Raw genomic sequence first — 22,022 nt, 5'->3', positions numbered from 1 at the left:
CAGCTCGGCCTTCAGCAGAACAGCACCCTTTCAGCGCACGTTCGCACAGCCACTTGCGTCGCTTAAGGTGCTCCAGCCTCAAGTTGGACATGCATGGCAGCTCGAGGTCTGAACACGCACGCTGCGAGAGGGCGGGAACAAGGCATGAGGGTCGCCAGCACGGCGCAGCAGGCGCGGCGCTGCAGTTGCCGCTGTGGCGCCGCTTGCATGACGACAGCGCTGGCGCGCCTTCTGCAGGCGCCGCGGCGCGACGGGCGGTGCACGTCCGCTCTCCTCCACCACAGCGCATCGCTCGCACCCTCTCCGCGACACCTCTGCGCGCCTCTCTTCGACTCTCCCTCGCTAGTCACTGCAGCATGGCGTGGTTCTCGACGCAGTGGAACAAGCTGCAGTCGGCCATGGGCGACGGCTTCGGCGACGACAGCGCCGCCGCCGGCGCGCCCGGCTCGTCGCGCGGCCGCGGCGCACAGCTGCCGCACGGCCAGGACGCGCCGCCCGTCACGCAGCTCACTGTCGTCTGGGGACGCAACAGGTGAGTGGCGGCCCTGAGTCGTCAGCTTCCGTGGCCCAAAGCATGTGCTGTGCTCGGTGGCATGAGGCGTCGGCGCTGTGGTGGCAGTCGCGACTCGCAGGGCAACGCTGACTGTATGCGTTCCAGGCTGTCCATCAACCTGCCGTCCGCTCCGCCAGCGACCCTGGGCATCCTCAAGGCGCACCTCACCGCACAGACGGGCGTGCCGTATGAGGAGCTCAAGCTGATCAGCAATGGCTTCATCCTGCGCGACGAGCGCCTGCCGCTGGGCCACTACGGCCTGCGCGATGGCAGCAAGCTCACGCTCGTCTCGCCGACGTCGTCGGGCGACAAGGCCGGCTCGCGCCTGCCGCCGCCGCCGCCCGCCGAGGCCGCGGCGCCGCCAGAGGAGGAGAGCGAGGCGAGCATCGCCGCCCGCATCGACGCCGTCCTCGCCGGCGTCACGACGACGCTGCTGCCCGACGTCGAGGCCTTCTGCGCACATCAGCCGCCGCCGTCGAGTCCGAGCGAGGCGCGCGGCAAGACGCAGAAGCGCCTCGCCGAGCTGCTGCTGCGCGCCCTGCTCAAACTCGACGGCATCAGCGTGCCGAGCGAGGAGAGCAGGAAGAAGCGGAAAGAGGCCGTCGGCGTTGTGCAGAAGGCGCTCGACCGCGTCGATGCGGCCGCGGGCGAGAAGCAGGACAAGGAGTAGGCGGGTGAGTCGGCGGGCATGCTGCTGCGCAATGAGCCTCTGCTGAGGCTCGGTTGCAGGCAGGCAGCTGGGAGAGCAGGCAATGCGACACGTCCGTCTGAGCATCTATAGATTTGCATTTCGTGCGAGGTGGGCCACGGCGTAGCGCGGGCTCACCGCGCCTCGTCGTCGTCGCCGTAGCCGCCCAGAATCGCGGCGTCCTCTTCTGTCGAGAGGTTGCTGCACGCGGGATCCGTCAGCAAAGGCAGCGCGGCGAGGCTCCTCGGCACTCACCTGTAGCCGCCATAGCTGCCGCCGCGGCCGTACGGCGTGCCGCCGTAGCCGCGCATGCGGCCCAGCTGCCGCCGCACCCACGGCATCTCCTCGGCAATGTCGAGCACCTTGATGATGACGATGTGCGCCACGCCCACGACGAACGAGGGAATCGAGGCGAGCGTGTCGACGACGTTGCCGTCGACGTAGTCGCGCGCGTCGGGCAGCCGGATGGCGCTGCGAGGCGAAGGGCGTCAGCGGTGTACCGCAGGAGGCAGAGCGGGACTCACCCGCCGCGGTGCTTCTTCTGCCACCAGATGCCCACCAGCGCGGCGAGGCCAAACGGCGAGAGCAGCACGGTGGTCCACCAGAAGAAGCCGTGGCGCCGGAAGCTGGCGGGGCACGTGTGCTGCTTGCCGTGGTCGGGGCGCGGGCCGCCGTCGCACGTCGAGTACGGCACCTTGCGCACCGACGTGCGCTCGTACCAGTAGTCCTGCCCGCCGTCGGCGTCGCACTGCTCCTCGATGTGCGCCGGCAGCAGCGCCGTGTTGCTGTACGGCAGGCAGCGCCCCGAGCCGTCGGGGTCGAGGTAGTGGTTGAACTCGCACTCGAAGTCGGCCGCCGTGCAGGAGCAGTTCTTGCGCACCTCGTGCGGCTGCACGAGCACCTGGCCGACGTAGCAGTCGGCGCGCGGCTTGCGCCGGTAGTAGTACGTCTGGCGGAGAGACGCGTCAGCAGCCGCAGCTGTGCGCGGCTCGCGCTGCCTCTCACCTGGCGGCCAAAGAGGCAGGGCTCCTCGCGCTCCTCGCTCGGGCTCCACAGCTCAAAGTCGTCCTGCTCGGGCCGCCGCGGGTCCAGCTCGCCTGGAGGGAGGCGGTCAGCGGCGCCTCTCACACACGTGGCCCGCGCTGCTCACACTTGCGCCGCTGCAGGGTGGAGAAGTCGAGGTGCACGGCGAGGGTGCGCTCCTGCGTGCCGGGCGACGTGCCGAGCAGGACAAACTTGCGGTGCGTGTCCTCGGGCACGGTCATGATGCTCTGCACACGCAGCTTCTGCCCGATGCTGTGGCTCTTCCACGTCTTGCCCTCGTCGAGCGAGTAGAGGACGACGTCGGTGGGCGCCTCGTCGTTGACGAGCAGGATGATGGAGCCCTGGTCGCCAAACTCCCACTTGTGCGCGTCCTTGTGCACCTCCTCCCACGAAAAGCCGCCGTCGCGCGTCATGAACGTGTCGCAGTCGGCGTACGGCTTGAGCGACTTGCCCACGTTGCCCACGCCGAGCATGATGCCGACGGCCGTGGGGCTGCTGTACAGCGCCTGCGGGTCGTCGCGCTCCGAGTAGCCGTGCAGGTGCAGGCTGCAGCCGACGCTGTTGCACTCGTACGGCTGCCCGTTGACGTCGCGCACGGGCGGGATGAGCTCCTTCCACTTGCCGCCGTCGTTGTGCGTGATGCGCGTCTGCAGCTCCTTCTTGCCCGACACGGACGCGTCGTCGGCGTTGCCCACGACATTGACGAGCGCAATGCCGTCGAGGCCGAGCATCTTCTCAAAGTCGGCGTAGCCCTGGTCGTTGCGGTTCACGTGGTCGAGCGAGAGGGCAAAGTACGTGCCGTTCTGGGCAAGGGGTGAGCGTGGCAAGCGAGGCGTACGGCACAGGGCTGCTCACCGAGTTGCTCTTGAAGATGGCGCCCCACGGCGAGCCGGGCGTGGCGTGCGTCGTGACGTGCAGGAAGATGGCCTTGGTGACCGAGTCGAGCACCGTGTAGGCGCGCGAGTTGTCGATGCGCGTGTTGGGCGGGAACTGCGCGGGCGCAAAGATGCGCCCGTCGAGCGACACCTTGAGCGCGACGGCGTCGCTCTTGGGCACGAGCTCGGCGACGACGAGGAACTCCTCAAACGTCGCAAAGCCGATCACGGCCGGAAAGAGCGTCTCCTTGCGCGAGTAGTAGTTGGCGCCCCAGATGAGCTGCAGCGGATTGTCGGCGCCAAAGGCCTTCTGGTTGCCCTCCTTTGTCGCGTACGACTCGCAGATGATGGCCGACGTGTCGACGTGGAAGGCGGCGTCGCGCGCCCACGAGCAGATGCGCACGTAGTCGTCCAGCAGCGTCCACGTGCGGCCCTGGTCGAGCGTGTAGTAGGCGCTCGTGTGGCAGCTGCTCGACGTCGCGTCCGTGCAGTCCTTGCTGCCCGTCCAGATCAGCCAGTCGCTGCGCTCCGGATGGAAGTCGAGGATCGGAATGCCGAGGCCGTTGGCGTCGTTGGGCGCGCTGAAGTAGTCCCACGTGCGCCCGCTGTCGAACGTGTAGTGCACGCGGCGGCCGCTCGTGATGAGGTAGGCGCGCGCCTTGTCGTACGTGTGCATCGCCATGGTGAGGAAGCGCGCGTCGGGGTCGCGCAGGTCGACGTTGAGCTCCGGCTTGACCCACGTGTAGCCGTCGTTGTTCGACTGCCACACGGAGCCGTCGGAGACCTGCACGAGCAGGTTGGGCGAGTCGGAGAACCAGGCGCGGTCGAGCACCTTGCCGGGGAACTCGTGGTGGCGCGTCAGCACCTCGCCGTTCTCGGGCTTGGTGCCCTCGGCGCACGGCTTGGCCACCTTGCCGTCCTTGACCTTGCCGCCCTTGCACGTGTCGCCGGGAATCTTGCGGTAGCCCGACGAGCCCATGAACGTCTTGCTCGAGCCGCGGCAGTCCTCGGCCGGAATGTGCTCGGGCATGCTGGGCTTGCACGAGCCGTCGGCGGCGGCCACGAAGCCAAAGTCGCACTCGTAGTCGGCGTCGGTGCAGGGACAGTCCTCCATCTGCGGCGGCACCTCGTTGAACTTGTCGCCCACGGCACAGTCGGCGTCGGGCTTGCGCCGCAGGTACCACTGCTTGTGGCCCAGGAGGCACTGCGACGCCGCGTCGGGCGCGCCCGAGCCGGCGTACCAGCGCTCCATGTCCTTGCTGCGGTCGCACACGCGCTTCTTCTGCGTCGCAAAGTCGAGGAAGATGGCCACGTGGCGGAACTCGCTGCCGGCCTCCTTGCGCGACTGCGTGCCGATCAGCAGAAACTTCTGCGACGTGCTGTCCGGCACCGTCGTCAGGAGCTTGGCAATGATCGACGTGCCGAGCTTGAACTCCTCCCTGGCAGGCGAGCGGTCAGCGTCGCACAGCGCACCCTCTGCCGCCGCGGCACGCACCAGGTCTTGCCAAAGTCGCGGCTGAACTTGACGTGGTCCGTCATTTGCTCGTCGTTGACGATCACGAGGATGCCGCCCTGGTCGCCGAACTCGTACTTGTGCGCATCCTGCGCCACGCGCTTCCACGAGCGGCCCGCATCCGTGGAGAGGAAGGTGTCGCACTCCTCGTACATCTGCAGCCGGTTGCCGACGGAGCCGACGCCCATGACGAAGCCGGGCGCCGTCGACGAGAAGACGGGCCCCGAGTTGTGCAGGCGCGACACGGAGTAGAGGTGCAGCGAGCAGTCCTCCTGCCGGCGAGGATGCGCTTAGCCTCGCTACGACGCAGCGATCATGGCCGCACTCACCGGCTTCTGGCCCTTGCACATGCCGTCGGGCGCCTGCAGCGGGCTCCAGCGGCTGCCGTCGTCCCACGTCGCCTTGCTGCGCACCTTCTCCTCTCCGAAGCCGCCCGTCTGGGTGTTGGCAATGGCGGCGCCCTGCACGTTCTGCAGGTGCTCGTAGTCGACGATGCCGCGCGAGTTGCGGTGCGTCATGTCGAGGCTCTGCACAAAGTGCGAGCCCTCCGAGTCGCTCGTGAAGAGCCGCCCTGTGCCGAGGGAAGGATCGAGCACGTCGACGACGAGCGAGTGTGTCGTGCCCTCGACGACAGTGTACGCGCCCTCCTTGAGCCCTGCGCCGTGTGGGAACTTGGCCTTGGTCCAGTCCTGTCCGTTGCGCGAGACAAACATGGCCATCTCGTTGCCTGCATTGCCGCCCGTAGACGAGGAGATGTCGCGCAGCGCGGTCACGAGGTACGAGCCCGAGGGTCCGAGGCCGACAAAGTTCTTGGCATCGCGGCCCAGGTCCATCGTCACCTGCGTCTTCGTCGCAAAGAAGTCGTCGGAGTAGAAGAGGCGCGTCGGCGCTCCCGACTCGGCGCGCCGCGTCATGGCGAGCGCCGGCGCGCGCGAGTGCAGCAGGTGCGAGGGATCATCGCTGCGCGACGACACCTTCACGCCGCCGCCCGTCGGCGAGTCGTCCCACGCAATGCAGTAGATGCGGTCGATCTTCTCCTTCGGCAGCGCCACGGTGGGCGAGGCCTTGGCCCACATGCAGTGCACGAGCAGCTCGATGAGCGGCTTTGGGTCCGTCTTGAAGCCGTCGAGCGTGTAGTACGCCTGCGCCGCATCGCGTGTCAGCTGCTGCGGCCCGTGCGGCGCTGTGCCCCAGCCGCGCCGCGCTGGCACTACCCACGATGTCGTGACACATGGCCTGTCCCCACGGAGACCAGGAGCTGCACTTCTTGCCCGCATAGATGATGCGCGAGGCGCCATTCTGCTCATCGCGGTTAAACTCTAGCGGCGGGCCAGAGCGCGTGGCCGGCGGCAGCGGCACGCGGAACGACTGCCAGCTCTCGCCGCGGTTCGAGGTGCGGTAGTGCGTCGTGCCAGAGGTCAGGATGAAGGCCTGATGCAAGAGTAGTCAGCAGTGTTAAGCCTGTCTCTTGAGCTCCAGAACGAGGCATATCGAGCACGAGCTGTGCTGAGACACTCGGCTCGAGAAAGGCCTCTGGCGCACTGAGCACACCGGGTAGCGAGCGCGTCTGAAGCCATGGCTCAAGCGCCACGGCACTCTGACGCTCCAACTGCTCGCGACGAGACGACCCGGCCCTGTGACTCTCGCGAACTGAGAAGGCCTGGGGAGAGAGTGCACTCGAGAATGCTCGAGCAGCACACCGTTTCAGACGGCGCACGGCTAAGTGTGGCGCCGCCTGGCCCGCATAGCCCAGCATGAACAACGCACGGCTTCTGTTTGCATCCAGAGAGGCCTCCATCTCTCACCCGCCTCGTCCTGGCCAGTCACTCACCGTAGTCCGATCCCCGGGATGCAGCACGACCATGGCGACCTCTCCCTTGTTGGGCGCCCCCGTGCTCCCGTCGACCGTCTTCCAAGTGGCGCCCTCGTCCGCACTGCGATGCACCACGCCGTGCGCCGCATCGTGATACAGCACGACGGGCGAGTCGGGGAAGTAGACGAGCGCCGCCGGCAGGGCGCCGAAGCGCGTCGTCTTTGCCTGCGGTGGAGGCGATGCAGCCAGGGCGCCGAGAAGCGCACAGCACAGCACGCCGAGCACTAGCCGGAGAGAAGAGGAGGCTCGCATCTTGCCCTGCGTGCCTCGATGGGCTGCAGCAATGGACGAGATGGAGCCGGAGAGGCGGTGCACTTGCGTGCTGCGCCGGCGGTGCAGGTGCGAGCAGGCGAGGGCGGTGCTGACGTTTGGCAGAAGCAGCGGCGTAGTGTAGGCGGAGCGCCGCGGAGAGGAGCAGAGCGGCGTGGTGCTGCCCTTGCGCTGCTAGCTGAGGAGCTCGTCGAGGTGATGGGGTGGAGCAGAAGCAAGTCGTGCCTTCGAGGCGGCACCTCGGCCAGAGCTTCCAGCTCCGAGCGGCGCGCGCAGCGAACTTGAATCGAGACGCGCGCAGCAGGGTGCCGAAGCTATATTCGGCACCGCGTGGCTTGTACTCTCGCGCCGCAAGTTGTATTCGGCTGCGCCCGGGCCATGCTCGGAGCTCATCACCGCCAGCGCGCCAGCTGCAGGCATCCCCCTGACGGCCACCGCGACCGTGATGGAGCGCAGCCAGGGATGCTGTGTACCTGCACCTGGAGCATCGCTGAGCCTGACAGCAGGCAGGCAAATAATGTCTCGGATGATGAAGCCAGGCGGAGCGCCGCACGTCCAGCATGCAGCTCCAGCTCTGCGAACGGGTGGTGCGCACATGCATCGTCCACCGCGCCAGGCCACATGCCTGCCTCAACACACGCTGCAGGGACCTTGAGGCTTGTCAAAGACACACGACTCAAGCATTTTGGAAGCAAAAGCAGCGCCCTCCGGTGGGCAGACAAGCGAGGACACGATGGGCAACGATGCGGTGGCCGCTGTGCTTAGTCAGCGCGTGCGGGGAGCGGGCGGCGGTGGAGTGAGTGCCGCCGTGCACCCACGCCGACGACGAGCAGCATGGCGGCGCCTGGCTCCTGACTCTCGTCATCCCCACAGCGCGTCACCCTCACCCCGTCTCTCTCTCTCCAGCCTCATCCGCCATGCTTCTGCGGGCCGGCCCCTCGTCGCTCGCGCTGCCCCGCGCGGCTCGCCTCGGCAGCGTCGGGCCGCGTCCACATCTGCTCGCCTCCACCTCTCCCTCTTCGCCGCGGCACATGCACACGCCGCCCTCGCACTTCGACACGCACGCCCTCGTCGCGCGCCTCGAGTCGTCGGGCCTGACGCGGCAGCAAGCCTCGGAGCTCGTCGCCTCGCTGCACGCGGCCGTCTCGTCGGCCGTGGCGAACCTCGAGGCGTCGCTCATCCCGCGCGCAGAGGCCGAGCGCTGGCGCTACTCGCAGAAGGTCGACTTTGCGCGCCTCAAGAGCGAGATCCAGCTGCTGGAGCGCAACGAGTTTGCCCTCATGAAGAGCGAAAACGAGCGCCTCATGGCCGACGTGGAGAAGCTGAAGCAGAAGCTCAGAGAGGAGATCACGCGCACCACGGCCGGCGTGCGGCTGGATCTCAACCTCGAGAAGGGTGCGTCGCGCGCGCGCGGGCGCCAAGCTCTTGCTCTCCTCGCCAGCGCGCCCCGCTTGCTTGTGCTGAATTTGTTCGGTGTGCAGGCCGCATCCGAGACGAGTCTTCCGTGCACGCCCTCAAGATCAAAGAGGTCGACACGCGCATCGAGTCGGAGATTGCAACGCTGCGCACGAGCATCCAGAGTGCAAAGTTCAACGTGCTGCAGACGCTCACGGGTGTGGCGACGGGTGCGGTGCGTCCACAGATGTGGAGTCGTGGAAAGAAGGCCAGAGCTGACGTCGAAGACTTGCCGGCTGCGGACTTGGCGGTGGACAGGGCGCGGTGAGTGCTGCCTGCGTGCCTCGCGCTGCCGCACGCGTCGCTGATGCTCCCCTCCCTTGCAGCTACTTCTTGGTGCGCTCGCCCCGTCTGTCCGGCGTTGCATGGGCTGCAGCTCACTCCTCTCCCTTCCGCAGCCTATCTGCGCATGTTCCGGTGATCCGCCGCTCCGCGTTCTCCATACATCCCTTTGCACAGGGCGCGCATCGGGGCCGAGAGAGCTGTATGTTTGCATTTGGTCGCACGAGGCAGCGACTTGGAGGCAGTGTCGACGGTGAGGGCACACGTGAAGAGAGGGTAGGGGGAGACGAGATGGGGAACTGTAGGATGGGAGGGGGCAGGGGCAAGGGGGGACAAAGGAAGAGGCCACAGCGAGGGGTTCGTGAAGGCATCACCACGTAGCAGGGAAGGGAAGCGAGAAGCGCAGGATGCGTCCTGCGATGGCGGCACGCGCATCGCCGCTTGACGCTCAGTCCTGCGGGGGGCGAGGGCGTGAGTGGAGCGGCAGAGCCACGTGCTCGGCAGCACAGACTCACGACGCGCTTGATGGGATGCAGCAGCACGGGCGCCCGGCACACGTCGTCCCGCTCCTTCCAGCCGACGTAGATCTCCTTTGCATGTGCTCCGTCGTAGCTGGAGGCAAGAGGGCACGCGTTGGCGCTTGCGTCAGCCTGGCTCCCCCTTCGGCGCGCCGACGTGCACACTCACTAGAAGGCACTGTCGCGCATGACCTTTTCGTTTGCCTTTTTGTAGAAGTCGGGTCTGTTGATGCGGGCATGCAGCACCTCTGCGTCCCAGTAGTGGCGGAAGTAGACGGGGTGCGGCGCAAAGACGCCCTTGAAGGGCAGCGGCAGGTTGTGTGTGAAGCCGGCCTCGGGGTAGAAGCTGTGCTCGTGCGAGCTGGGCAGCTGCGAGTGCAGCACGAGCGTCGTGGGCCACGCCTCGCAGTGCAGCGACTTTTTCGCCTCGGCATTCACCACATTCATGGCGTCGAGCAGCGAGCGCGACATGCGCATGTTGGTGCCGATCGAGGCGCGGCGATGCGTGCCCTCGCCGTTGGGGTAGTCTGTGGCGAGAGCATGTGAGCGCGCTCCCCCTCACCTGCGTGCAGCGCACTCCTCGTCCTCCCACTCACTCTGCACATCGTACTCCCAGAACCAGCCGCTGCCACGCGGATCGAAGATGGGGCCGAGCGTGATGAGGTCGGCCTCCTCGCCGCGCCCCACCTGCAGCGTCTCGTTGTTGCCCCAGTTCTCCTCCGACACCGTCACGTTGCGCACGAACCAGCTGTCGTACTTGTCCATGCCGACGTTGAGCGGCTCGTTGCGCGCGTACTCTGCAGCACGGCAGAGCGGCGTGTCAGCGTCTCGCTGCGGCGGTGCGAGAAGCAACGGAGAAGCTGCTACGCACCCTCGACGCCCTCAAAGTAGTCGAGGTAGTTGCCAATGTAGCGCACGTCCATCTCCCAGTTGTACACAAAGTCGTACTCCTGGTGGTCGAGGTAGAACTTCTGCAGCGCCATGAGGCACGAGCGGTACGAGCTGCGCGCGGGCAAGGCGGGTGTCAGCGCCCACCGCCTCTGCCGCAGCTCGGCCGCACGTCAAGCCGCGGGACAGCGCAACTCACCTCTGTGCGATCATGTGGTTCAGGAACTTGCCCGGCAGTCCCGGGTAGAGGGCACACATTTCATCCTCGGTCCACAGCTCCACCATGCCCCAGAACTCGCGCGGCACACTGGAGCGCAGCACGTTGAGGCGGTCCCACTCGCTCGTAAACACCGACAGATGCCGGCCGTGCACCTCGACGAGGATGCGAATGTCGTACGGCGTGTGCGGGTTGTTGAGGGACAGCTCGGCAATCAGGGCGCGCATGTTGAGAATGTCGTCTTCGCGCTGAGCAGCCCGTCACTCGTCAGCGCACGCTCCGCCCCCCATTTCGCTGCGCCTCAGCCTGCGCGCGCCCGCAACTCACCCAGACATAGCCTTCATAGCTGCGCATCACCAGTGCCGTGCGCTTCGTGTCCGGATTCGTCTTGAACTTGGGCGGCACGTCGTCGTCGAGCATCTCCTGCGCAATCGTGTCCGCCAGCGGCTGGCTCGCCGGATCAAACGCATCCACACCGCCCGCGCGCCCTCGTTCCCGCTCGCGCTTCTCAAAGCAGGCATCCATCAGCGCGCGCCAGTCCGGAAAGGAGATCGGGCCCAGCTCTTCCGAGCGCAGGTTGGCCTTCCAGACGCGGTCCCGCAGGAAGCGCTCCCACTCGCCCTCGTGCATCTTGGCCGGCTTGCGCGGGCCGAAGAGCGGGTCCGTGGCGTTGAAGCCGACGAGGGGCCGCTTGTAGTTCTTGTTGCTCTTGCCGCCGGCGCTGATGGACGCCGCGGCCTTTGCCGCGGCGTTGGCGCTGCGGCTGGCGGCCTCCTGCGCATGCTTGCGCGAGTTCGGATCCTTGCTGCCCGGCTTGCCCATGAACGCCGGCTGGCCGCCGGTGATGACGTTTGGCGCGGCGCTGCTCGAGGCCGTCGGCTTGAGATTGTCCGGATCGTCGTCGTACATCTGCTTCTTCTTTGCCTTTGCCTCCTCAATCTCATCATCCACGTCGGTGCGGTAGGTGATGCCGAGGGCCTCGTCGGTGTACATCGAGTAGCGGTCGCGGTAGGTGAGGCAGCGCGTCGGATCCATGCCCACGGCCGCGTACGAGCCGACGAGCGGAATGGGGTGCGACTCGGGCGACGCGTACCACTGCAGCGGCGAGAGGGGGATCGGCACGCCGCTCTTGGGGCCCGGACAGGCGCCGAACTTGGGCACGGGCTTGATCGGCCGCGTCGTCGGCTGCCCCAGCGGCGCGGCCGCGGCGTTGGCGGGCGAGCCGGGTGGCCGAGAGGGCACGAGCGTCGGGTATGGGTCGACGCTGTGGGGCGCGTCAGCACGAGAAGCAGCGAGTGCGGGTGCGCTGCTCCTGCCTGCTGCTACCGCCAGCAGAAGCCTCTGTGCGCCAGCATGCACACTGCTCAGGGCGAGTGCGCTGCAGCCGAATGGACAGCAGCCGGCCGCCTCGCCGTGCCCGGCTTTGCTCGCGCGCTGCAGCCAAATGGACCGCAGGCGGCCACCTTCGCCCATGCTCAGTTTGACTCGCGCGCTGCAGCCGAGTGGGCAGCAGACGGCCACCTTCGCCCATGCTCAGTTTGACTCGCGCGCTGCAGCCGAGTGGGCAGCAGCCGGCCGCCCTCGCGCATGCCCAGCTTGACTCGCCTCGCCGCCCACACTCACCGGTAGTAGGTCATCTCGCGCCACTCGGTCCACATGGCGCCGAACATGCCAAACGCGGCAAGCGTGCCAAAGAGGGCGATGAAGAGGACGCTCTTCCAGCGGCGCAGCAGCAGCGCGGCACAGGCGTGCGCCAGGCGCGGCAGCTGCGCCAGGCCGCCGGCGGCCATGCTGCCCGCCGTGCTGGCGCCGCCGCCACCGCCGACGCCGCCGCTCCCGCCGCGTGCGGGCAGCGGCGAGGGCAGCGAGCCGCCGTGCGGCGGCGACGAGGGCCGCGAGACGGGGCGCGAGGAGGAGGGCGTGGGCGAGACTTGGTGGAAGCGATACGGCGGCGGCGCGGGCGCCAGGTACGCGCCCTTCTCGGACATGGCGGGCCCTCTCGCTGCGGCGGCGGCGGCGGCGGCGGCGGCGGCGGCGGGCGGCGCACGGCCGGGCGGAGGCGGGCGACGAGGAGTGACGCGCGCCGGCTGGCCTCGCCTCGAGACGGACGAGCGACGAGGGAGCGGCAGCCGTGGGCTGAGCCGAGAAGCAGGATGAGCGAACGAGGCGGCGCGGCGGGTGACGAGAGGTGCAGCAAGCGGGCTGAGTGCGTGCGGGGCGTGATGGAGAGGAGAGGCAGCAGCTATCGCGGCCTCCGGAGGCGCATCTCGCGCTGCTCTGTGGGCTGCTGCTGGCACCAGAGAACGCGCCGCGGCAGCGGAGAGAAGGCGCGCCGCCGCCTACGCGTCTGCGCCGGCGTCGCGCACGCAAGATGCACACACTGGCTGTAGACTGCTCGCCTGCCCGCGCCCGAGCGTGCGACCGGCGGCGCTGGCGCCGGCGTGCGCGCGCGCCATCCAAGCCTCCTCGCCGCGCCGCCGCCGCCGGCATCTCAAGCGCAAAAGCGTTACTCCGTCGGCGCTGCACCCTGACCCTTGCAGCACGCCGCCGCAGCCGCAGCGCTCTGCAGCTTCGCTGGCGCAGCGTCCCGGCGCGCCAGAAAGAGAGCCCTTGGGATCGAGAAGCGAGCGAGCAGAGGCAACTCAATCCTCCGAACGCAAGGCAGGCAAAGAGGGCGCCAGAAGCAGGCTCGCCGCCAGGAGCGCCGGCGCCGTGCTCCTTTGCGCGCCGTGTGCGCACTTGGGCGCAGCTCAAAGGGCATCTGGTCTTCTGGCAGGCAGGCGAGGCATGCTCAACACCCATCTCTTACGCAACGCCAAGCTGCGCGCCTGCTTTGCCTTGTTGTGAGCCCCGTCGCCGATTCTGAGCTCGACCTCGAAGCAGCGCAACGGCGGGCACGCGGCTTTGCACACTCTCTGCCCCCCGCACCGACGCGAGCGGCCAAGCAAGCAGGCATGGCGACTGGCTCTCCCCCTCCTGCTGCTCCTTGCAAGCTTGCACCCACCCCATGCTTCGTATGCTCATCAGGCATCAGGCCAAAGCACCACGCATGGGCAAGGCGGCACTCTCCGCACTCATGACATTGTTGCGAGTTCGCCTCGCCACTGCACGAATGGTCCAGCTTACCCAGCTCTGCGCCCGCAGGCCAGAGGAGAGAGAGAGAGAGGCAGCCTTCACTCCGTCTTGATGCCCGAGGTAGTAGCGTCCCCCTCCATGCCTCCATCCTCGTCGCTGGGCCCTGCACAGAGCGAAGAGTCAGCGTCCCCATCTTACATCGCCAGCGAGACGCCGAGCGCAAAGACACTCACAGTCCGACTCGTTGAGGTGCGCGCAAATGACGGTGCGCCCGCCAAACTGTCTGCCCGCCAGCGCGCGCAGGGCAATCTGGCACTGCTGCACCTTGTCAAACTTGACGTAGACGCGCCCCACGCCTTCTCGCTCCTTCTTCTCGCCCTCTGCCGTCGGCACTTCGCCGTCGACGGTCTGCTTCCACGTCTGTGCCGCGGCGCCCTTGCTCTGGCCCTGCGGCCTTGGAATGCGCACGTCGAGCAGCGTGCCAAACTTGGCCAGCTCGTCGCGAATGTCCTCGAGAATCTCGCCGTACTCGACGTCGTCGAGCAGCTCGTCGGGCGTGACCATGTTGAGCATCATCATGGCGCGCGTCGGCTCTGCGGGCCCGGCCGCGGCGACGGGCAGCGCGAGGCCGAGGGGCTGCCCGCCGCCCACCGTCGTGGGCATGGGGCGACGGTCGAGCGACATGCTGGCGCGCTGCACCACCAGCCGCCGATCGCCCAGCTCCATGTCGTTGAGCCCGGCGCAGGCCACCTCCGTCAGCGCCGCATCGACGTACTCGCAAAACGCATAGCCCTTGCTGGCGCCGTTGCCATTCTCGCGCACGAGATTGAAGGCGCGCAGCTCGCCAAAGGCCTTGAGCAGCTCAATCACCTGCTCGTCCTGCAGGTACGTCGGCAGGCCGCCGACGTAGATCTTGTTGGGCCCGTCGGGCACGTTGGTCGAGATGACGCCCGGCACGTGGGCGCTCGACGGCGGCTGGATGTCCGGGCCGAGGTAGTCTTTGGGCCGCCGGATCTTGAGCGACGAGCCCTGAAAGACGATGCCGTCGAAGCCCATGGCGTTCGTCGTCTCTTCGGCCGAGCGGAACTCGACAAAGGCCCAGCCCTTGTCGCCGTTGACCTGGGCCGCAATGGCCGCGTCGCCGGGCGCCGTCATGAACTTGTGCTCGACCATGCGCTCGTTGAAGAACTTGGTCATGGCACCCTCGGTGGCGCCGGGGCCGACGTTGCCAATGTACAGGCGCCGCGCGCCTCGATTGGCCGTCGTGGCGCCCGCGATGCCGGCGAGCATGGCGGCGTCGGGAATGCCGCCAATGCCGCCGACACGCAGAGGCGCAAGGCCGGTGCCGGCGGCGCCGGAGCCGGCACCGCCGCGGCTCTGGCCCGGCAGACCGAAGATGCCTGCGTGCGTGGGCCTGTCAGCAACCCTGGGGGGGGGGCGGTGGTCTGCCCGCGCGGAGGGCTTGTGAACGCACCAGTAGCTTTGGCCTGCATGGCCGTAATCTCCTCGAAGCCCGCCGGCTTCTGGTCCCATCGCGAGTGCGCCACCTTGCGCTCCGAGAGCTTGCGCGTGCCCTCGGGCGTGCGACTGCGCCGCGGCTCGGCCTCGTAGCCTCCGCGCGGAGCATCTCGCCATCCGCCGCCGCCGCCGCCGCCGCCGCCGCCGCCGCCGCCGCTGCGAGCGCCGTAGTCGGAGCGCGCGCCGTATCCACCGCCACCACCGCCGCCACGGTCGTAGCGGTCATACGCGCCGCCGTGCCCGCCTCCGTGCGCGCCGCCGTAGCCGTCGCGGCCGTAGTCGTGGTGGGAGCGCGAGCCGCGCGCATAGTCGTCGTCTTGTCGGCTGTTGCGCGAGAGGTGGGTGAGCAGGCAGGCCAGAGATGCACGTGCGCAAGCTTGTGCGTTGAAGGTGCGTGGCCGCGCTGCAACACCAGTCACTGGCGAGGCTGGCGTCCACGTGCTGGCCGGTGCGAGGGGGCAGGCTGAGCGACTGCCTGGCCAAGGCAGCCGTGCTCGCCGGGCTGCCACAGACGTGGGGCATCTCGCGGGTGCGCACATGGCCGTGCCCGTCTGCCACACGCACGCCGCCGTGCCGCTCTGCCGTTCGCGCGGCTCTGCTGCCGCCACTCACCCATAGCCGCCGCCATAGCCTCCTGCGCCGCCGCCGCGCCGCTCGTCTCTTGCGGCGCCGTAGCCGCCTGCGCCGCCGCCGCGGTAGTCGCGCTCGTCGTATCTGCGCGACATGCTGCGTCTGCGCTGTGATGCGTGATGGGCAGGAGGGTGTGAGAGAGGTGCTGCGCCGAGATGGGAGGTGAGGGTGCGGAGACAAGGCGAGAGTGCGCCAAGAAGAATGGGCGGCGAGAGACAGGAGCTCGCCCGTGCGTGCGGCGCGGCTGGCTGCAGCCGCATGGCGCGCGCACGTGACGCAACGCGTGCCTGGCCAGCTGCAGCTGCAGCTCGGTGTTGATCGGCGCGCGCGCGTGTCTGCCGCACCGCCAGCGCCCGGCGCGCCGCCTCGCTGCCACCTGGACGGTGCTGAGAGCTCGGTGAGGATTTGCAATGGCATATACACGAAGGAACTCAGCGTGCTGCTTACAGAGGTGCGATGGGCTGCGAGGGCGCTGGCAGAGAGACGTGCAAGGTGTTGCTCTCGCTGCGCCGCGGCGGCGCCTGCGCGCGCGGCTCCGAGCTTGCGTGAGGAGCGCGCGCGCGCCGCGCGCGGCGGCGCTGCGAAGGAGCTGTCTGCCCTGCCACAAGCCTCATGCCCTGCGCTCTTCCTCCATCTCCTCAAGCACCCCTCACCCTCAACGCCGCTCTCTCTGCTTTCTGCGCCGCACACGCCGTGTGGCCTCAGCGCACGCACCATGGCCACCATGCCGCCCTCGACGCCGCTGCGCAGCCGCGCCCATCTGCCGCACTCGCCCGACGACGACTCGCCGCTGCCCGCGCCGCCGGCCATCTCCGCCGCCGCCCTCATGGCGCGCAGCACCAGCGCCGCCGGCAGCAGCAGCAGCAGCAGCGCTGCCAGTGGCAGTGGCAGCGGCGCCGCCAGTGGCAGGGCCTACCTCTTTGCGCCGCGCATCCACGCCGCCGCGGCGAGCTCGCGACTGGCCGCTGCTTCTGCGGCGCACGCCTCGTCGTCGCGCCTCGGCGCCGCGGCCGCGCCCCAAGTGCGCACCACGCTGGGCAGCAGCATGGGCCTCTCGCCCTCGCCGCCGCCCCTGGCTTGCCTCGCCAGCAGCAGCAGCAGCAGCAGCAGTGCTGCACCACGTTCCTCTCGCTCGCCCAGCGGCGCCGGCGCTTCTTCAGCGCGCTCCTCGAGCGGCAGTGCCTCACCGCACGCGCCCGGCGCTGCCTCGCCGCCGCGCTCGAGCAGCGGCAGTGGCACGTATGCGCCTGCTGCAGCCACGGCACCGCCGCATGCACGAGCGGCCAGCCATGCCTCTTCCACCTCTGCCTCGTCCTCTGCACGCTCCTCCCTCGGCGCCGCCGACGGCGCAGCAGCCGCAGGCGTGGCGCCCTCTTCCTCCACCGCAGCGGCCGCACGCGAGGCTCGACATGCACTGCACGCGGCAGGTGCCAGCGTAGCAAGGCGAAGCACTCCGTCGCCGTCGCGCTCGCCCGACCTCGACGCTGCCTCTGCTGCCTTCGCCTCGACTTCGACGGCGGCGACGGCCGCGCCCGCGGCGGCGCCGGCGTACGAGACACCGGCGATGGCGCGCAGTCTGCGCGCCGGCGCAGGCACGCTGCGCTCCCTGGCGACGGCGGCGCCGCGCAGTGTGGGGCGAGCGCTGCGCAGTACGGGGCGCACCAGCAGTGCGCATGTGCCTGCGCGGCGCGTCTTGATTACTGCGCTGGAGCCGGAAGCGGAGGATGAAGAGGCGGCGCTCGAGGAGGAGCGACGAGAGGAACAAGCCAGTCCCGTCGTGCGCTTGGGCGCGGACGAAGAGGAGGAGGAAGAGCTCGAGCCGGTGCGTGCGGCGCTCGCCGCTTCGCAGCCTGCGCCGCTGCGCTCCGAAGCACATCCTGCCGCCGCCGCCGCCGCCGCGAGGAGACAGCCGTTGGGCGCAGGCTTTGGCCTGGGCATGCCTTCCGCACTCGACGCCCATCGACTGGCACCTGCGCCTCCCACAGGCGGCGCTGCAGAACGTGCCGTGTCAGTGCCGACTGCAGCCGCACCCGCCGCCGCCGCCGCCGCACGAGCTCCACTGGGCGCCTCGAGCCGTGTCAACGTCGCTGCTGCTGCGGCGCCACACACGCCTCTCGCGCACGCTGCCGCCAAGCCTGTGTTGTCGCAGGCCGCGGTGCTGCAGCCTCTTGCGCCGCTGCATGTGCAGCCGCTGCAGCTCGAGGAGGAAGAGGAAGACGGCGGCGCGCGAGATGAGGCCATGGAGCTGCGCCTCAAGCTCGAGGCACATGACTTGGCCCACTACCAGACGGCCCTCGCGAGTGAGATTGCGAGACAGGCCGAGATTGAGGACTTCGTGGTGCGCGACAGGAGGCACGGCAAGGGCTTGGCAGCTTGCAAGGAGACTACGGTGAGTGTTTTGCGTTGCGCGCGTCGTTGCCTCTCGAAAGAGAAAGAGAGAGAGAGAGAGAGAGGGCGCGATGCTAGGTGTGGGGGAGAGGTCGCGAGCGCTGACGTCGGCCGCATGGGGCTCCTTGGCTCCTCTCGCAGTTCCGCGGGCAGAAGTTCGCCAAGCTCTTCCGCGCCGGCGAGGGCGGCTTCTCGTCGGTGTGGGCCGTGCGCGGGCCGCTGAACCGCGCCGTGGCGCTTCCCGACGGCTCGATCAGCATCGAGGCGGTGCCCGAGGCGCACACGGGCCTCTTTGCCATGAAGCACATTTCCCTCAAACGCCTCGAGCCGCACTGTCGCACCGAGCTGCTCAAGGAGGTCGAGACGCTGCAGGCCCTGGCGCAGGAAGAGGGAAACGAGAGACACATCCTCAAGTACTTTGGCCACAAGTTGAGCGGCTCGGCCCTGAAGATCGTGAGTCTTGTCCTTTGTGCCCCCCCCCCCCCTTCTCAGTCGCGGCTCTTCCGTTGCAGAAGGGGCGCCGCACCACCTGCTGATGCCTCTCCTCCCTCCCTCCCCCTCCTCCGGCCCCCTTGTTGCATCCCACCTCGGCGCAGCTCATCGAAGTCGGCGATCAAGACTTCGCCAAGCATCTCTCCCTCGGGCCTCTGACGCAGGCGCAGATCCGCACATACTGGATGCAGATGCTCGAGGCGGTGCAGTTCATCCACGTGCGCGCGCACCTCGTGCACACCGACCTCAAGCCCGCCAACTTTCTCCTCGTCGGCGCGCGCCTCAAGCTCATCGACTTTGGCATTGCGCAGAAGATTCCGCTCGGCACGGTGCACATTTCGCGCGACCAGATCATCGGCACGCCAAACTACATGGCGCCCGAGACGATTCTGTGTGCGCGCGGACAGGGCGGCGTGTACAAGGTGAGTGTTGTGGGCCACGCCCCCCCCCCCCCCATATTTGCCCTTCGATGCGGGGCGCGCCAAAACTGATGCGAGCCTGATGACGATTTCATCAGGCGGGCATGCCCTCCGACGTCTGGTCGCTCGGCTGCATCCTCTACCAGATGGTCTATGGCCGTCCGCCGTTCGACGGCATCGCCTCGGACCGCAAGCTGGAGCGCATCACCGACCGCGCCCACGTCATCCCTTTTCCCTCGACGCGCACGCCCGCCGCCGACGCCGAGGAGGTGGCGCCCAGTCTGCTGGCGAGCCTGCGCGCGGCGCTGCGCTACGACGCGCTGCGCCGCGCCACGATTCACATGCTCCTCGACGACGCCTTCGCGCGCCCACGCACCATCACGTTTGCACAGGACGAGTTTCGAGACTTGGTAAAGCGCCTGGCGCTGTATGTCAAGGAGGAAGAGATGGACGAGGCTCAGTTGGACCAGCTCGCTGATGTGAGTGGTGCTAGTCCCCCCGACACACACCGCAGAGAGGCGGGCGGGCGGGAAGGCTTGGCCTCGGAAACTGACTTTGTGCTTGCCTTGCCCCCCCCCCCCCCCCCCCCCCCCCTCCCCACATCGAACGCCTCCCCTCGATGACCGGACCCGCGCTCCGCTCTCCCCCCCGATGCTGCGGGCCTTTCAGTCCTCGACGGTCTCTCTCACCCTCCAGACGGCGTCTTCCTTTTTGCGCACGAACACACACACACACACACACACACACACACATGCTATCCTCTCTCTCTCGCTCTGCATCCCTTTCCTCCCCTTTTGCTCCCCACCCTCGCTTATTTGCTCCAAACGCTCCCCCACAACTGACTAGCTTTCCCGAGCGCCCTGCACCTACACACACACACACACACACACACACACACACACACAAAAAGGTGTGCCCTTCTGCCTTCTCTTCTTTCGCAAGCGGCGAAATGAGAATCATACCCCCCCCCCCTCCCTGCTTGCCCCCTCATCATGCCCGGCTCTCGAGGCACGCCTCGCTGCTCCCTGGACGCCCCGCCCTTCGTCGTTCCGCTTGTTGTTGACGTGCCAAAAGCTTGGGAAGAGGGGGGGGGGAACTTGAGAGGATGGGCAGAGCTGAAGCTGCGCGGGGGGGAGGAGAGGGGGGCTAAGAGCGCATGCGCACCGAGAGACAAGTGACGCTGCGAGGTATGCCGACGATGAAAGAGGGGGGGGGAGGGGGGGAGGGGGGAGGGGGAGAGGTGCATTGGTGTGGTCAGTAAAACGTAGGCAAACAGTGGGCGCTCACAGCCCCTCTCTCATGCGCGCGCGCCGCCCAAGAAAGGATGGGGAGGGGGAGGAAAAGACTGACCAGCCTTCGAGCTTCTACAAAGCCGGCGGCGCGCGCGCGCGAAAAGTGAAAGGCGCCGAGCGCATGAGTGGGGGTTGGGTGAGCCGATCTTGCTCGCATTTGCAGGGCGAGAGAGAGAGAGAGGAGAGAGAGGAGAGAGAGTAGCATGGAGAGACGGGGAGAGAGAGAGAGCGACGTACCTCGAACTCATCGATGTGCACACACTCGACGTGCCATCCCATCTCTCGCAGCATCTGCGCCGTGCGCGGCGCCGCGGCACTGATGAGCAGTGCTCCCTTTGTCCTGCTGCCCTCTCCTGCCGCCGCCGTCGCCGTCGCCGTCCGGTTCAAATGCACCACTGCCACGCCCTCCGCCTCGTGCACCTCTCTTAAGCGCGGCAGCCTTCTGGCTTCCTCACTCAGCAGCGGCGCATGCGCGAGAATAGTCCCATCGGGCAAAGCCGTCATTGCGCTCTTGAGATGCAGTGCCTTGTCGATGTGCACGCCCAGCACGCGCCATCCGCGCGGCTCGGCCAGCTCACGCAGCGCCGCAAGCCCGCGCGCAGAGGTGCGAGACGTCTGGCCGACGTAGAGCGTGCGTGAAGAGGACAGCTTGAGGATGTCGCCGCCCTCGAGATGCGCGTCTTCGGGCATCTCTAGAAAGGCGAGACCGCGCGAGGCCGCGAGGGAGGAGGCAAACGCAGCGGCGCCGACTCGTTCGGGCGCGCGCGAGGGCGTGGGCGTGCGCGTGAGCAGCAGTGCGGCAGGCACGTCGGTGAAGGACGGCAGGTAGAGCAGCACATCTTCGACGAACACCGAATCCGGCGCTTCCTCGCACGGCGGCACCTCGCAGAGCGTCCAGCCGTACGCGGCAAAGACGGCGCGGTAGGCGTGCCACTGCGCCAGCGCGCGCGCGGGGGAAATGGAGGAGCGCGCATCGGAAATGTGGGTGAGCAGCCCGTGGGCGAGAGAGGAGGAGGGCAGGCGCGTGAGGAGCGACATTTTGAGTGCATGGGTGATGGGCAAGGAAGGAGGAGAGAGAAGAGGGGGGAACGAGGCAAAGTCAAGGGTGTTGCGCTGGTCCGTGCACGCCGCGCCGCACGTGACAGGCGCACGCCGCTGCGCCCTTGGCCTGGGCGCCGCCTTGGCTTGGGCTTTGAGTCGCCGTGCGCGCCTTGGTTGCGCACCACCACCTCCCCCTCGCACCCTCGCAGCCTCACCTGTCGCGTGCGACGGCGATGCACGTCCCTCCCTCGGCGTCTCTCGCCTCGCTCTTCGCCGCGCATGTGCAAGGCGCCGTCTCCTCCTCCTCCTCCTCCTCCTCCTCCTCCTCCTCTTCCTCCTCCGCCGCCCTGCCGCGCCTCGAGGCCCTGGCCACCTGCCGCGCCGCTCTCCGCGCCGCCGCCTCGCTCGCCGCGCCGCACGCCGCACGCCGCATTGCTGCGGCCCTACAAGCGCTACACGAGGCCCTTGCGCCGCTGCACGCCAGGAGTGGCAGGGGCGTGTTCGAGCAGTGCGTTTTGGGCTTTACTTTGTTTCGCGGGCGCGCGGCGGCGGCGGGCGCTGCACGCTGCGGTCTCTCTGGGCATGGCGCTGACTTGCCCCCCCGCCTTTTGCGCGTTATTTTGCACCTCTCCTCGATCAGGCAGCAAGTGCGCCGGCTGCTGCGTGCACACTGCGCCCAGCTGCGCGCCCTCCTCGTCGCCGACCACTGCGTCTTTCTCCCCTCTCTGCGCGCCCTGGCGCCCGCGCTGGCGCGCCAGCTGCTGCGCCAGGCTTCGCGCATCCGCCTGCAAGCGCAGCTCGAGGCGCTGGCAAGGGCGCGCGATGGCGGCGTAGAGGAGAGCTTGCTCGAAGAGGCACGCGCGTGTGAGAGGGAGGGGAAGGAGTGGAGCGCCAAGCTGGGCGAAGAGGAGGAGGAGGGGGACGTGGTGAGACAGTGGATCGCGCAGCTTAGGTGAGTGATGCAGACTGCCGCCCTCCGGGGGGTGGGGGG

General features: G+C 68.2%; 8 protein-coding genes across 8 annotated transcripts; 4 read left to right on the top strand and 4 right to left on the bottom strand.

Moving 5' to 3' along the window:
- The first annotated feature begins 278 nt into the window (after window positions 1-278).
- FA09DRAFT_169604 (hypothetical protein) lies at window positions 279-1,524 on the top strand. Its single transcript, XM_025739284.1, has 4 exons — window positions 279-532; window positions 659-1,018; window positions 1,115-1,227; window positions 1,287-1,524. The coding sequence occupies exons 1-3, from the start codon at window positions 357-359 to the stop codon at window positions 1,221-1,223; spliced, it is 645 nt and encodes a 214-aa protein (XP_025595090.1). The 5' UTR covers window positions 279-356; the 3' UTR covers window positions 1,224-1,227; window positions 1,287-1,524.
- Window positions 1,362-7,019, bottom strand: FA09DRAFT_332714 (Oligoxyloglucan reducing end-specific cellobiohydrolase). The gene is made up of 10 exons (XM_025743575.1): window positions 6,505-7,019; window positions 5,892-6,104; window positions 5,003-5,815; window positions 4,656-4,945; window positions 3,141-4,599; window positions 2,392-3,088; window positions 2,247-2,338; window positions 1,766-2,190; window positions 1,497-1,712; window positions 1,362-1,442 (listed from the first exon to the last, which is right to left on the bottom strand). The coding sequence occupies exons 1-10, from the start codon at window positions 6,796-6,798 to the stop codon at window positions 1,376-1,378; spliced, it is 4,566 nt and encodes a 1,521-aa protein (XP_025595089.1). The 5' UTR covers window positions 6,799-7,019; the 3' UTR covers window positions 1,362-1,375.
- A 656-nt stretch (window positions 7,020-7,675) lies between these two features.
- Window positions 7,676-8,830, top strand: FA09DRAFT_332713 (mitochondrion protein). The gene is made up of 5 exons (XM_025743574.1): window positions 7,676-8,211; window positions 8,298-8,446; window positions 8,530-8,535; window positions 8,598-8,607; window positions 8,670-8,830. The coding sequence occupies exons 1-5, from the start codon at window positions 7,734-7,736 to the stop codon at window positions 8,690-8,692; spliced, it is 666 nt and encodes a 221-aa protein (XP_025595088.1). The 5' UTR covers window positions 7,676-7,733; the 3' UTR covers window positions 8,693-8,830.
- Window positions 8,749-11,977, bottom strand: FA09DRAFT_332710 (hypothetical protein). The gene is made up of 8 exons (XM_025743573.1): window positions 11,800-11,977; window positions 10,504-11,440; window positions 10,159-10,424; window positions 9,943-10,073; window positions 9,668-9,868; window positions 9,241-9,598; window positions 9,069-9,165; window positions 8,749-9,007 (listed from the first exon to the last, which is right to left on the bottom strand). Exons 1-8 carry the CDS (start codon window positions 11,964-11,966, stop codon window positions 9,002-9,004), a joined length of 2,163 nt encoding a protein of 720 aa, XP_025595087.1. The 5' UTR covers window positions 11,967-11,977; the 3' UTR covers window positions 8,749-9,001.
- A 1,372-nt stretch (window positions 11,978-13,349) lies between these two features.
- Window positions 13,350-15,542, bottom strand: FA09DRAFT_344555 (hypothetical protein; the record flags this gene model as incomplete). The annotated part of the gene is made up of 3 exons (XM_025744652.1): window positions 14,726-15,542; window positions 13,485-14,651; window positions 13,350-13,414 (listed from the first exon to the last, which is right to left on the bottom strand). Exons 1-3 carry the CDS (start codon window positions 15,306-15,308, stop codon window positions 13,350-13,352), a joined length of 1,815 nt encoding a protein of 604 aa, XP_025595086.1. The 5' UTR covers window positions 15,309-15,542.
- A 484-nt stretch (window positions 15,543-16,026) lies between these two features.
- Window positions 16,027-19,181, top strand: FA09DRAFT_363462 (kinase-like protein; the record flags this gene model as incomplete). The annotated part of the gene is made up of 5 exons (XM_025745593.1): window positions 16,027-17,788; window positions 17,929-18,240; window positions 18,384-18,701; window positions 18,797-19,125; window positions 19,169-19,181. Exons 1-5 carry the CDS (start codon window positions 16,115-16,117, stop codon window positions 19,179-19,181), a joined length of 2,646 nt encoding a protein of 881 aa, XP_025595085.1. The 5' UTR covers window positions 16,027-16,114.
- A 113-nt stretch (window positions 19,182-19,294) lies between these two features.
- On the top strand, window positions 19,295-19,665 carry FA09DRAFT_332708 (hypothetical protein; the record flags this gene model as incomplete). The annotated part of the gene is made up of 1 exon (XM_025743572.1): window positions 19,295-19,665. A coding segment is annotated over exon 1 (191 nt), but the record flags the coding sequence as incomplete, so codon positions are not given.
- Window positions 19,666-19,682: 17 nt separating this feature from the next.
- Window positions 19,683-21,060, bottom strand: FA09DRAFT_332707 (hypothetical protein). Its single transcript, XM_025743571.1, has 3 exons — window positions 20,228-21,060; window positions 20,049-20,062; window positions 19,683-19,878 (listed from the first exon to the last, which is right to left on the bottom strand). The coding sequence occupies exons 1-3, from the start codon at window positions 21,026-21,028 to the stop codon at window positions 19,845-19,847; spliced, it is 849 nt and encodes a 282-aa protein (XP_025595083.1). The 5' UTR covers window positions 21,029-21,060; the 3' UTR covers window positions 19,683-19,844.
- Window positions 21,061-22,022: the final 962 nt, after the last annotated feature.

The sequence above is a fragment of the Tilletiopsis washingtonensis genome (genome assembly GCF_003144115.1).
Source record: "Tilletiopsis washingtonensis strain MCA 4186 unplaced genomic scaffold FA09scaffold_27, whole genome shotgun sequence".
Taxonomy (NCBI): Eukaryota; Fungi; Basidiomycota; class Exobasidiomycetes; order Entylomatales; genus Tilletiopsis; species Tilletiopsis washingtonensis.
The sequence above is the reverse complement of the archived record's forward strand: the minus strand, read 5'-3'. Positions and strand labels throughout refer to the sequence as shown.

Coding starts and splice junctions, on each gene's coding strand:
- FA09DRAFT_332710 (XM_025743573.1), bottom strand. CDS start 11,966: ATGGCCGCCGGCGGCCTGGCGCAGCTGCCGCGCCTGGCGCACGCCTGT. Junction 9,869..9,942: donor CTACTTTGAGGGCGTCGAGG/GTGCGTAGCAGC, acceptor GCCGTGCTGCAG/AGTACGCGCGCAACGAGCCG. Junction 9,599..9,667: donor CTGGGAGTACGATGTGCAGA/GTGAGTGGGAGG, acceptor CTCTCGCCACAG/ACTACCCCAACGGCGAGGGC.
- FA09DRAFT_169604 (XM_025739284.1), top strand. CDS start 357: ATGGCGTGGTTCTCGACGCAGTGGAACAAGCTGCAGTCGGCCATGGGC. Junction 533..658: donor GTCGTCTGGGGACGCAACAG/GTGAGTGGCGGC, acceptor TATGCGTTCCAG/GCTGTCCATCAACCTGCCGT. Junction 1,019..1,114: donor GAGGCCTTCTGCGCACATCA/GCCGCCGCCGTC, acceptor CGACGGCATCAG/CGTGCCGAGCGAGGAGAGCA.
- FA09DRAFT_332714 (XM_025743575.1), bottom strand. CDS start 6,798: ATGCGAGCCTCCTCTTCTCTCCGGCTAGTGCTCGGCGTGCTGTGCTGT. Junction 2,191..2,246: donor CCTGCCTCTTTGGCCGCCAG/GTGAGAGGCAGC, acceptor TCTCTCCGCCAG/ACGTACTACTACCGGCGCAA. Junction 1,713..1,765: donor CAGAAGAAGCACCGCGGCGG/GTGAGTCCCGCT, acceptor TTCGCCTCGCAG/CGCCATCCGGCTGCCCGACG.
- FA09DRAFT_332713 (XM_025743574.1), top strand. CDS start 7,734: ATGCTTCTGCGGGCCGGCCCCTCGTCGCTCGCGCTGCCCCGCGCGGCT. Junction 8,212..8,297: donor GGATCTCAACCTCGAGAAGG/GTGCGTCGCGCG, acceptor TTCGGTGTGCAG/GCCGCATCCGAGACGAGTCT.
- FA09DRAFT_332707 (XM_025743571.1), bottom strand. CDS start 21,028: ATGTCGCTCCTCACGCGCCTGCCCTCCTCCTCTCTCGCCCACGGGCTG.